The 13,757-nt window shown below is 37.8% G+C and overlaps 1 protein-coding gene across 1 annotated transcript in view; it reads left to right on the top strand.

Annotated features, from left to right (window-relative positions):
* THSD7A (thrombospondin type 1 domain containing 7A) overlaps nucleotides 1-13,757 on the top strand; it is a 493,191-nt gene that overhangs the window by 428,880 nt on the left and 50,554 nt on the right. The window contains exons 15-17 of the mRNA XM_017525230.2: nucleotides 1,254-1,259; nucleotides 2,963-3,096; nucleotides 10,768-10,921. Coding sequence (XP_017380719.1) covers nucleotides 1,254-1,259; nucleotides 2,963-3,096; nucleotides 10,768-10,921 — 294 coding nt within the window. The remainder of the gene's footprint in view (nucleotides 1-1,253; nucleotides 1,260-2,962; nucleotides 3,097-10,767; nucleotides 10,922-13,757) is intronic.

Here is a 13,757-nt window from a genome sequence, read left to right as displayed (position 1 = left end):
GGAGGGTAAATAAGACACTCCCTTGCTGCCATCTACTGGTAGGTTAGCCTCCCTGTCACAGAGCATTTTGCATTTCTAAGATGCTACGGAAATTTCCAAAGAAGAAAAATCAGTTCCACAACTCTGATTATATAACTGTAAAACAGAATAACTGAACTAAAATGTTCACAATACAAAAGCATATTTCTCTACAAATTTTGAAACTTTGAATATTCAGTAGCAAATGTAAATTTTAATAAATTATGTATGATTCACGATCCTAATAAAGAGAAATTCTACACATACTCATAGCTACTTTACTTTAGCCTGTATGTGTATACCCAGTCAGATATGCAATTAAAATCAGCTGTGTTTCCTCAGATTCTCCTTAAGGGTAAGTTTCCACAGGTTCAAGACCTTAGGCCAAGTTGTCTTTGCTATTCCTGGTGTTTATTCCTAGCCATTTCTCTGTCACTCTCCAACACTGATACATTCTGATGCAGCTTGATAGTGGTGTTGTGACTTAGTATCGGTTTACTGAAGGTTTATTGAGACATTAACAAAATCAAATCTAAAACTAAAAAATTTTTGAACATTTGAGCATAAATATTTTATAAAAAATAGAAACTTCTGTGAATTTGTGAATTAATAAGATACTTAGGGAATTAATAAGATACTTAGGGAACATAAAGAAGATGTGTAGTTTTGTGTTAATGTTGAAAATTATGAGTCACATAGAGGTTTACTACAATTATACATTCCTCAGTAAAATAATCAGAAGCCCGTTGGCTTGAAAATGGTCTCTGAGTTTCCATTTTTCTAACTGAGGAAGGAAGTCCTCAAATCCTCATTTTCTACAAAACTTATAAATTGATTAAGGTAAATCAATGGGTGGATCAATCTATAAATATACTGATAGACAGTAGTTCACTGACAAGTTGGATTACAAGTTATTTGTATCATGTATCAATTCCCCATGTTATGTATTTTGAGGTCAACTCAGTTTTCTAAGATTTCTTCATCCTACCCATCTAATTTTCTCATTGTGCTATTCACAATACTAATTTGTGCACCTTACTTTTCAACAACAATAAGTAGTTATATATTATTTCCTAATACCTAAGAAAAACATTCTAATATTTTACCAAAAAAGTAGGTTTTACGTATAAGTAATAATACTTGAAACTTACCAAGAGTTCTTCTCATCACAAACTGACGTTTTCACCTGTCTTGTTTTTCTCCCGTTTCATCACTCCTGTTGAACGTCACTGCAGGCACAGGTAAGAACCCTTAAACCTCATGGTTCTTGATAGAATGCGTCTATTAAAAAAATTCTGATTTCTGAGAATGCATTTCTCTTCTTGCCTTGTCTTGTATGTTTTACAGGGAGGAAATACCACATTTTCCATTAAAGATTTTTTGTCTGTACCTGTTTCCTTTTTATTTTCTAGAATAGTTACCTGTGTTCCTTCATTTTCATATCCTTCATTGTAATATCAAAAACAGATGAACAAGAGTTGGGGAGAAAAAGTTTTATTCCACTTACCTTGACAGGCAGTGGCACCCATTATTGATGGTCGTGCGCTCTTCAGAGGGAGAAGGAAACAGTGCAAGTACACTGAAAATGGGTGGGTTGGAGATTGTTCTGAAGTGATTGGTATTCACTTCAATACACAAGATTAAATAAAAGCCGTCAAAAGATTAGGAAGAACTGCATTTTCTCCTTTAGGTTTTCTCTTCATCATGAGTTGTAGGGTAGTGTTTTATCCGGTGCTATTTAGTTCTATTTTAATACACCACCTAAGTGCGAATGTAATCAGCCTATGGCAATCATTGCAGAATTTGACTCCACCAATGCATTTATTATTCCTATTTAAAACAAGTCCACTTTATTCATTTTACTTGGGTTTTTAGTTCACTAAAATTGGCACAAAAGAATGGATCCAAAGGGCTATTTAAATCTATCCTTTCTAGAATTTATTTCATAAAACATTTTTATGCTGTAGTTTCTCTCTCTTTCTCTCTGTCTCTGTCTTGCTCTCTCTCTGGGTATGTGAGTGTGTGTGTGTGTGTGTGTGTGTGTGTGTGTGTGTGTATGTGTGTGAGTAAAATAAGAAATAGAGTTGGAGTTATCGTAGATTAGAAAAATACTTTCAAAGAATTTAATGGTTGAGTCAGCTCTTGATTAAGTGCCAGTTATTTCCTTTATTTAGTCATTCTTCTCATTGAAAAAAGAATATAGTTGGTTCATTGTACTAAAAACCCTGAAAACAAGCACACCACCCCAAATGTGGGACTAAAAGCCTTTATGGACACTGGAACAGAGACAATTGGCTTTGTTTCATGTGGCCCTCGCTGCTTAGGGTTGTAGACCAGACTCTGCTTCTAAGCCTTAAATGATTGAGGATTAGTGTTAAGATGGCTTTATTTCATATTATCTTTTTAATTTAGTTTCTCATATGATACACACCAAAAAAATGTAAACTCTCATCATTATATATATTTATCTGGAAAATAGGCCAAATTATATTTATTTGGAAAAAAGCTATGTTTGTATACTTATTTAGTTCATCAAGTCATCTTCCATTCATTCATTCAGCAAATCCCTGTTGAGTGCCTAACATGTAAGCACCCTGGGCTAGTACTGAAGACACACAAAAGTGTAAATGAGACAGACAGTCCAGAAAATTACAATACAGTGTGTTAAGGGTCAGCACAGGAAAATATGTAACATCTAATGTGATCCAGTGGATCAGATTTAGACCTGCAATGTCATAGTACAGCAACAGATTACAACATGTTTAGCCCTGTCCTCTACTGCTAGAACTTTTGCGTTCTCTCTATTGCTACCTTAGAATAATAAGCAATAAAGGAGAGGAATGAAAGTAGCTTAGCTGTGAAATGATTGTTGTTATGGTGTGGAAGTCCTCCCACTCCCTCTTATCAGATTCCCTGAGATTGCTGAGAACCATGTGTGTTTCAGGTGTATGAGGTTGTTCCATGCCACAGCGACTGCAACCAGTACCTGTGGGTCACAGAGCCCTGGAGCATCTGCAAGGTGACCTTTGTGAATATGCGGGAGAACTGTGGAGAGGGCGTGCAAACCCGAAAAGTGAGGTAAGGCAAAGCCTAATTACACAGAGAGGCAAGACACAAAACCATCTCCCAATTGCACACGTGCCAAAATGACTGTTTAGTCCTCCCCAGGATTGCGGATAAAATAGTCTGTGGTTTTGCTTTTAGGGGATCTGTGCTCATGGAAAACTAAGTGGATCTGCTTCACGCAGCAGTTCATTACATTCTGGCCTTCTGATTTAGAAATCTTCCCTTCAAATACCCTTAAAGACAAGGAACAGCACATTCAATCTGAACTAACGCAAATTTTCAACCCCAATAACTTTTTTGCTTAAAGGCCAGATATATTTCCAAGGTCATTTTTTAAATAATCTGTTTTAAACTCTTGCTCTTGTGTATCAAACTGGCTAACTGAATATTCTCCTCTTATCCAGGGAACTTTCTCTGAAACCCCCCAGCTGGTTCTTGCCTGTCACTTGTTCTTCCGTAGCTGCAGTGTTCAATAGAATAGCCACTAGCCACACTAGCTCAATTTAAATTTAAACACATTTAGATTAAATTAATTTTGAAATGCCTCTCCCTAGTCATGCTAGCTATACTTCAGTGCTCCATAGCCGCCTGTGGACAGCACAAACATAATATTTTTGTCATGGCAGAAAGTTCCACTGGACGGGGTTGTTCTATAACACCCCATATACCCCTCACTGGGTTGAAAAGACACATTTTCATGTCTATCCCCTTAATAAAACTTTATAAATTTCTTAAAACAGAGACCCCATCATATTCATAGGATTTCCCTACTGCCTAACACAACATTGATACTCACTAAATTTTCCATACAGCATCTATCACGTGACGCTTAAGGGCTCTAGAACTCTGTGAAAACAAGTACACGAGATTTCATCACCTCCATTTTACAGATTCTATTCCCAAGTACTAAATAACATACCGAGAACACCCATCTAGTAAAGTGGCAGCATTGGCATTCAAACCCAAGTCTCCTGTCACTCTTTTTAAAAACACTGGTTTCTTTTAACCCTTCTCAGTGACGCCCAGAAAGACAAATGTGAAACTCCACAACCATGTGATGAAGAAGTTCATTCTTACCCATAACGTAAACTTTCATGCGTTTTAGATTGACAATTTTTAATATACTTCAGTTAGAAAGCAGAACAAGTTACTATTTGTTTTACCATATAAAACTTTTGCATATATACTTATGTATAACTTTGTTTCTAATAAAAAGTTTTCTATTTCTTTTCTCAAAAGCACATCTGAACTCTCTAGTTATTTCTTTCAGCATCATAATATAGGTGGACTGGGAATAGGGAAGGAGGAGGGAGGTAATGAGTAGATAGAGACACAGAAAAAAACAAGAGATTCTGTTTTCCACTATTCTCCTTTCAAAGTAATTTTTTCTTCAAAATTAAAAAATGTTACATTAAGAATTTGGTCCGGTTGGTTGTTTAGTTAGTAAAAAACAAAACAAAGCAAAAAAACTACAGTAAAAGAACTACTGGGTTGTTTTTTACAGCCTTTCCTATCTGTGGACATGTTACTTTTTTTTTTTTTTTTTTTTTTTTTTTTTTTTTTTTTTTATTTTTTTTTTTTTTTGTAAATAGATATTCTCATCATTTCCAAACACATTCTAAGCAAAGTAACTTTTCAGATCAATTTAGTTTTTCAGTAAACAACTTCAATGCAAATAGAGAAAAGAGGTCAGTATTGATTGCGATCTCTAATCATGTAATGATGTTCCTCTTTGTTACTGATTGAGTAGTACACCTCCCGTACATTATCCTCTGCTAATGAAGGTCAAAATGTCCTGCTTCAATGCAAGCGCTGGGTGACATTCAGGATAGGTGGGTCTATAAAAAAGCAGGTTGAAATTTATTCAGTTACACTCTTCCTCTTTAAGGTTGCCACGGCCTATCAAGGACTGGTGGTAGAAGTGGTTTGCCTTAGTAGGGAGGGATTTTTTTTCATGACTTTTTTTAGAATTGCCAGTACCTGGTGATAATAGAAAGCAGACAGATCTAGTTATTACTGCTTTTCAAATATATGCAGAAAATACACATTAACACACCTATGATGGGCCTCTGACTCCACCGTTTACCTGCGACTTGGTTCTACACCATGAATCTCTAATACAGGTCAGTTTTCTCACAGCATAATTCTTGCTCCTTAGAAAGGAGAAAGGCCAAGAATTTGAAGAAAGCAAAGGAATTTAAAGCGCCTTCCTTTGTGCTGAAAACTTGATCCAAATATTTATTCTGTATTCTCGGGTGATTATAAAAATTTGTAATACAAAGTAACACAAATAAAGCCTGTAAGTAGTCTAAATGCCACAATAGAAACTTTATTTGATGATTTACTAAATGTAATTTTATTTAATTTTTTAACATCAAATACAATGTTTGCTTGCACTTAAGATAATTTTAGTCTCTGTATGTCAATGAAGGGTTTACATTTTATATGAGAAAACTTTCAGCCTAGGACTTCTTTGTGCATTTTTTTTTCTCTTAAGAATTTTTTTTTAAATTATACCTTAAGTTCTGGGGCACATGTGCAGATCGTGCAGGTTTGTTACTTAGGTATACACGTGCCATAGTGGTGGTTTGCTGCATCCATCGCCCCCTCATCTACATTAGGTATGTCTCCTAATGCTATCCGTCTCTGATCCCTCCACCTGCTGCTGTTCTTCCCCCAGTCCTCCACCCCCCAAGCCCCAGTGTGTGACGTCCATGTGTTCTCATTGTTGAACACCCACTTTGAGTGAGAACATGCAGTGTTTGGTTTTCTGTTCTGTGTTAGTTTGCTGAGAATGATCGTTTCCAGTTTCATCCACGTCCCTGCAAAGGACATGAACTCATCCTTTTTTATGGCTGCACAGTATTCCATAGAGGATGTGTACCACATTTTGTTGATCCAGTCTATCATTGATGGGGATTTGGGTTGGTTCCAAGTCTTTGCTATCGTAAACAGTGCCGCAGTAAATGTACGTGTGCATGTGTCTTCATAGTAGAATGATTTATAATCCTTTGTGTATATACCCAGTAATGGGATTGCTGTGTTTAATGGTATTTCTATTTCTATATCCTTGAGGAATTACTACAGTGTCTTCCACAATGGTTGACTTAATTTACACTCCCACCAACAGTATAAAAGCATTCCTATTTCTCCATATCCTCTCCAGCATCTGTTATTTCCTGATTTTTAATGATCACCATACTAAGTGGCATGAGGTGGTATCTCAATACGGTTTTGATTTGCAATTCTGTAATGATCAGTGATAATGAGCTTTTTTTTCATATGTTTCTTGGCTGCATAAACGTCTTCTTTCAAAAAGTGTCTGTTCATATCCTTTGCCCACTTTTTGATGGGGTTGTTTGTTTTTTTCTTGCACATTTGTTTAAGTTCTCCATAGATTCTGGATAGTAGCCTTCACACTAGGAGATTTTTAGCAATTGTGGCACATTTAAGCCATGGAATTTAAATGCAGGCATTAAAATATGTCTTAGAAAAATAGTTAATGACAAGAAGATGTTCATAATGTACTGTAGATTTTTTAAATGGCAGAAATAGTCTGTAAAGTTTGCTTCTATTTTGTAAAATGAAAATATACATTTAAAGTAATATTCTATTAATAAATATCTGTTAAGTGTAGGCTATCTCTGATGAAATTATGGAAATTTTTATTACTTCTGATTTCTTAAAAGGAATATATAACTTGTATAACAAAACATAAAAATAAGAGAGATGTATTAATCTGTTCTCACAGTGCTATACAGAACTACCTAAGACTGGGTAATTTATAAAGAAAAGAGGTTTGGCCAGGTGTGGTGGCTCATGCCTATAATCCTAGCACTTTGGGAGGGTGAGGCGGATGGATCACGAGGTCAAGAGATTGAGACCATCCTGGCTAACATGGTGAAAACCTGTCTCTACTAAAAATAAAAAATTAGCTGAGTGTGGTGGCATGAGACTGTAGTCCCAGCTACTCAGGAGGCTGAAGCAGGACAATCACTTGAACCCAGGAGTCGGAGGTTGCAGTGAGCCGAGATCATGCCACTGCACTCCAGCCTGGGCAACAGAGAGAGATTCTGTCTCATAAATAAATATAAAAATAGTGACAAATCTCAAGAACTCACTATCATGAGAACAGCAAAGGAAAAATCTGCCCTATGATCCAATCACTTTTCATCAGGTCCTTCCCTCAACTTTGGGAATTACAATTTAACATGAGATTTGGGTGGAGATACAGAGCCAAACCATATCATTCCACCTTGGCCCCTCCCAAATCTCATCTACTCCTCACATTTCAAAACACAACCATGCCTCCCAGCAGTCCCCCAAAGCCTTAACACATTCTAGCATTAACTCCAAAGTCCAAATCCAAAATCTTATCTGAGACAAGGCAAGTCCCTTCTGCCTATGAACCTGTAAATCAAAAACAAGTTAGTTACTTCCAAGATACAGTTCTCCCATTCCATATGCGAGAAATTGGCCAAAACAAAGAGGCAACAGACCCCATGCAAGTCCAAAACCCAGCAGATAAGTCATTAAATTTTAAAGTCCCAAAATTATCTCCTTTGACTCCATGTTTCACATCCAGGTCACAATGACACAAGGGCAGGAGTTCCCAAGGCTTTGGGCAGCTTGACCTCTGTGCTTCTGCAGGGTATGGTCCCCAAGTCTGCTTTCATGGGCTGGCATTTAGTGTCTGTAGCTTTCCCAGGTGCACAGTGCAAGCTGTCAGTGGATCTGTCATTCTTAGGTCTGGAAGATGGTGGCCCTACTTCCACAGCTTCACTAGGCAGTGCCGCAGTGGGGATTCTATGAAGGGGGTCCAACCCCACAATTCCACCTCACATTGGCCTAGTACTGAAGGCTCCACCCTGCAGCAGACTTCTGCTAGGACATCCAGTCCATTTCCATACATCCTCTAAAATCCAGGTGGGGACTCCCAAGCCTGAACTCTTTCTTGCTTTCTGTGCACCCATAGGCCCAATGCCATGTAGAAGCCACAAAGGCTTGGGAATTGCACCCTCTAAACCAACAACCTGAACTGTACATTGGCTCCTTTTAGCCATGGCTGGAGCTGGAGAGGCTGAGTTGCAGGGTGCCACGTCCTGAGGCTGCACAGAGCAGTGGAGCCATGAGCCTGTCCCACAAACCCAATTTTCCCTCCTAGGCCTCTGGGCCTGTGATGGGAGTGGCCACCATGAAGGTGTCTGAAACATTTTGGGGGCATTTTCCCCATTGTCTTGGCTACTGACACTTGGCTCTTCTTTACTTATGCAAATTTCTGCATCTGGCTTGAGTTCCTTCCCAGAAAATGGGGTTTTCTTTTCTACCACATGGCTGGGCTGCAAATTTTCTAAACTTTTATGTTCTACTTCCCTTTGAAATATAAGCTCCAGTTTGGGGTCATTTCTCTGTTTATGCAAATGAGTGTACACTTTTAGAAGCAACCAGGTGACATCTTGAATGCTTTGCTGCTTAGAAATTTCTTCCACCAAATACCCTAAATTATCTCTCTGAAGTTTAAATTCCACAAATCTCTAGAGTACAGGCACAATGCCACCCATCTCTTTGCTGAAGTATAGCAAAAGTGAGCTTTACTCCACTTTCCAGTAAGTTCCTCATCTCCATCTGAGAACACCTCAGCCTGGATTTTACCATCTATATTTCTACCAGCATTTTGGTCACCATCATTCATCAAGTCTTCAGGAAGATCTAAACTTTCCCTCATCTTCCTGTCTTCTTCTGATCCCTCCAAACTGTTCCAACCTCTGCCCATTACCCAGTTCCATAGCTGTTTTTGCTTTTTCAGGTATCTTTGTAGCAATGCCTCACTTCGCCTATACCAATTTTCTGTATTCGTTTTCACACTGCTATTAAAGAACTACCCAAGACGGGGTAATTTGTAAAGAAAAGAGGTTTAATTAGCTCATGGTTCTGTGGATTGTATAGGCTTCTGTTTCTGGGGAGGCGTCAGGAGACTTACAATCATGGCGTAAGGGCAAAGGGAAGGCAAGCATATCTTCACATGATGGCAAGAGAGAGGAAGGGCAAAGGGGGAAGTGCTGCACATGTTTAAACCATCAGATCTCATGATAACTCACTGTCATGAGAACAGCAAGGGGAACATCTGCCCCCATGATCTAGTGATCTCAGTGTTGGAGGCCCCTCCTCCAACACTGAGAATTCCAATTCAACATGAGATTTGGGAGGAGACACAGATCCAAATCATATCAAGAGAAATCTTTGAAAATATTTATGTACATAACTGCTGAATAGAGTGTTAGATATCTGTTCTTAACTCTGGATCAATAGGTAATTCTACAAGTTAATCCTTATATCTAGTGACAGTATGTACTGCAAGTGTAATCTATTCTTAGGAGTAAATCCAACCTTTGAGCACTGAAATGCCATCTGCAACGTGTTGTCTCTAACCTGCTGTCAACAGAACGTTTTTTAAATGATATTGAAGGTAGAACGTTTTCCTGGGAAACTAAAATTATCCTAAAAATATTCCTAATTTGATTTATTCTTTCAACAATGAAATTGTATCAATGTCTAATTTGCATATTTTTGTGATTGCTTTTTACATATTTATCCAGCATATGGGTAATTTTTTCAGGCTATAAGTCCGATTAAGACATGACCAACAGCACAGAGAAAAGTTGGGATTCCAGGTATCAGTGGCAATAGAATTCAACTGATATTTTGAAACATTACACTAGGTTTGAGAAACTGGGGAGTCAAGCCTTCCTTTTCACCTCCTCAAATGCAGTTATCTTCCTAAATCTATTAAGGTACCTGAACTTTTCCAAGTTATACATGAAAGATAAAGGGTTTTCTCTCCTACTGTAATACTTAAAATTGCCCAGAGAGATTATTTACTATGGTAAAAGTGAAGTCCCATACTAGCCACATTAATAAGATTCCCAAAAGATGAATAAAGAGGCCTTCCTGACTGCTTACAAGAGAATAAAATGGAACACAAACTAACAATTTTTTTAAGTAGTAGAAAAATCCAAATAACCATATTTAGAGAACCTGTGCTATACCAATTATAATTGTCTTTTTGCTTGTCACTTGAAGAGTCACAGCAGAAGGGAGGCTAAAATTACTTCTAAGATGGCAAAACAAATTGATAAATGCCTCTAGTTATTTTCAAAAACACTTAAAGAAATTGCCCACTTAGAGATTTCAGTGTGCCTGGTCTTTCATCACATATGAATCAACTAATTCTACCTTCTCTGTGGAATCCATCATTTTCTTGGGAAGAATAAATGTATTATATTCCCAATTATAAGCTCTCTATGAAGTTCTTTGAAGAATTCCTCAGTACTTTCTGCTTCATACGTGTATAAATAACCCTCTTCTTTCAGGGGAAGCTCACCTAACATGCAGAGTTTACATATCCACAGTGGCTCTTTTATTCAAAGACTCATGAATGCAGACATACATTTTTGAATCATGCAGAAGCACTACAGATAATTAGGAGAGGCGAAGATCCTGTTAAGTTTTCATTTTTGGAGAATTTTACTTATTAGATAACAAAGCTTCCTACTCCCCACCCCCATAACAATGTCTTAAGGAGAACCATCTGTCCTGTGGGTTGGTCATTATTCTAACTGTCGTGTTTTCTTCTCTTCTAGAAAATATATGTATTTTCTAGAATCTGTTTATGTTCTTTTCTAGATGCATGCAGAATACAGCAGATGGCCCTTCTGAACATGTAGAGGATTACCTCTGTGACCCAGAAGAGATGCCTCTGGGCTCTAGAGAGTGCAAATTACCATGCCCCGAGGACTGTGTGATATCTGAATGGGGTCCATGGACCCGATGTGTATTGGTGAGATGATTAGTCTTTTTATTAATGTAGAGTTTATTTAATTCCTTGCCACTGAAGCTTTAGAACATTATTTTTAAAATATAATAATTTCAATGTAGAATCTAGTTTTGGGCCATATTTACCAAAGCAAGGTGTGTTTTCTCAGCCACTTCATTCTACAACTGTGCATTTAAAGTCTGCAATCTTTCCTCTCACACTAGAATAGCGCCACTTCTTGCAAGCCTTACTCAACTCATCATCCTAACCCAGCACAAAAGGCCTTCAGTTTGCCTGAAAAATACACAGCATGTTAAAAACTACCGTGGTGATAATGATTCCCTCCAGGTAAACGGGAAAATGAATGAAGTAAAGGTACTTTAATGGTGTCAGGTTATTGTCATCCATTGCTTTTTGCCCAATACCTTTTATTTAAATGGTAGGCATAATCTCTCACACAGTGGGAACACAGCAGCAGGGGTATTAACACTAAAAAGCAAGAGATCCTGGGTAAGAAGCTAAGTAGAAAGAAGAAAGCTATGCATCAGTGAATCTCTCTTTACACACTGGCTCTGTGTCTTTGGGCCTGGAAAGCCAGCTGAGAGTTTCAAATCACACAAAGCTTCTATGTTTCAACAGCCAGTAGGGGCTCATCCACGAGACTCTGGGAAGAAAGTCATTTGAAACAGAACTGGCTGCTTACGTAGGACATTTGGCTTACCCATGGGCACCTCTGTAAAACTGTACATTTCAAAAACAGCATCAAAAGCATGAGAAAAATAACTAATATGGAATTATTTTATTGAAATACAATATAAACCAGTTTCAAAGAAGAGTTTATGGTGCATATTTTCCAAATAGAAACTGATACTCCATTTCAGTGTTAAAGATACTGATTGGCAGAAAACTGGTATAGCAGGAGTAAAACAAAAATGGCATTTGACTGGAAGGCAAGTTAAATTGTAATAAAGAATCAACTGTTTCACAAGGGTATATAATTGATTTTCTGTTCTAATTTCATAGCATCAGATTTGAAGTTCCATCAGGTCACTGGGCTGCATGCTACATTGTCTAACTACGTTTATAATAGTGAGAATTTTTACTGTCAGGTAATATAAAAAGATTTCATTTTTATACAGTAGGAAATATAGAACCAGCCCCCTTCTTAAACTTATTAATAGGGGTTCTAATAAAAGGAACCAGTAAACTGGAACTTTGTCCATTAGGTTTCTGTATTAAATGACCAGGATAATCATCTTAGAAGAATGATGGAGGCTCTATTATATATATAAGAGTTGGTGAAGCATATTTTGTGTTCCTGAGAGTTTGCCAATAGGAATGTTTGGATAAGAATAAAATTCATTGAGGTGAATAGACTGTGCTTCCCAGGCTTTATATTTCTTTAAAGAAAAACCTTAGAATAATTAAATTTAACAGAGTTTAGTTGAGCAAAGAACCATTCAGAAATTGAGCAGCCTCCCAAACCAGAACAGGTTCAGAGAGACTTTGGCACTGCCACGTGGCTGAAAAAGTTTCTTGGGCAGAAGAAGATATAAGTGACCTACAGAAAATGATGTACAGAAGACAGAAGTGAGGTTCAGAAACAGCTAGACTGGTTACAGCTCGACGTGTGTGACAAACAAAATGAGTGAGGCAGAAGTTCCAATCAGTCGAGGTTTAATAAACCAGCTCTAGGACACATCTGGGAAAAAGCAACGAGGTTTTCTGAAGAGGTGTTCAGGAGCTTTTATGTTTATACATTCCCTTAAGTGTGGGGAGGCAGGTAGGAAGAGAGGCAGGTAGGCGTTACGGCGAATAGTTATATTCCTGTGAGACATTAGTTAATGCCTAGTAAACCTACATTTTACATAAGATAAGGGGAATGTTTAAAGAGAAAAGAGGAATAGAGGAAGAATCAATTATGCAGACATCTCCGGGTAGATGGAAGAATGACTGATCTCCTCTTGTTTTTGTTCTGAACCTGGGAAAATAAGCTTGCAATTCATAGTGTCAGTGGGGAATCAGACTTCAGCTTTAAGAGTTAGACTATAGACCTAAAGTTACAGTTGATATGCTCTTTTTTTTTGTGGTAGGCCATAAAGGAATTTACCTGTGAATGTTCTATGGGAGAGTCATCCACAGATGCCTCAGGCCTTTTACCTTTCCATGGCCATCTGGCATAATGCTAGCAATAGCTATTCATTTGGAAGAGAGTGTTGCAAGATGGCCTCCAGGTTTACCCTTTCCTTTTGCAAAGGAAGTTTGAGATCCTGAGATATTTTTACAATTTTTCTTTATATTTGTCATACTTGATCATGATTTGAACAATGGGCTACATCTGTCTGAAACTTGGTGATTGCACAAGAGCAGGTTATAATCTGTTTACACATCCGAATAGGGTACAGTTAACTATGTATGAAGAAATCTTTAGGATGAACATAAATTATGTAAGGAGGCAACGTTAGCCTAAATTTAATTTGACATATTTTACCTTTAACTCACCTTGTTTCTTCTCAAGCCTTCATTAAACAGATACAGATTAAGCTTTTACTGGCTATCAGGAACTGTGTTAGGTAGGGAGAATATACAGATATCTAAAACGTAAGTCTTCTCCTAGTGCACTGTAGAAAGGAACAAGACCTTTATGTAATACACATTATATCAAGACAATGTTATTCCAGTGGTGTGACCAAAGTGCAAGTAGGGGAGGAGGAAGCAATTATTTTAGGCCTTAAAAAGCCCAAGGAGGCGGGCTGGGTGCGGTGGCTCATGCCTGTAATCCCAGCACTTTGGGAGGCCAAGGCAGGCGGATCACGAGGTCAACAGATTGAGACCACCCTGGCCAACATGGTGAAATACT

The sequence above is a fragment of the Cebus imitator genome, unplaced genomic scaffold (assembly GCF_001604975.1).
Source record: "Cebus imitator isolate Cc_AM_T3 unplaced genomic scaffold, Cebus_imitator-1.0 Scaffold37, whole genome shotgun sequence".
NCBI classification, from domain to species: Eukaryota; Metazoa; Chordata; class Mammalia; order Primates; family Cebidae; genus Cebus; species Cebus imitator.
The sequence above is the reverse complement of the archived record's forward strand: the minus strand, read 5'-3'. Positions and strand labels throughout refer to the sequence as shown.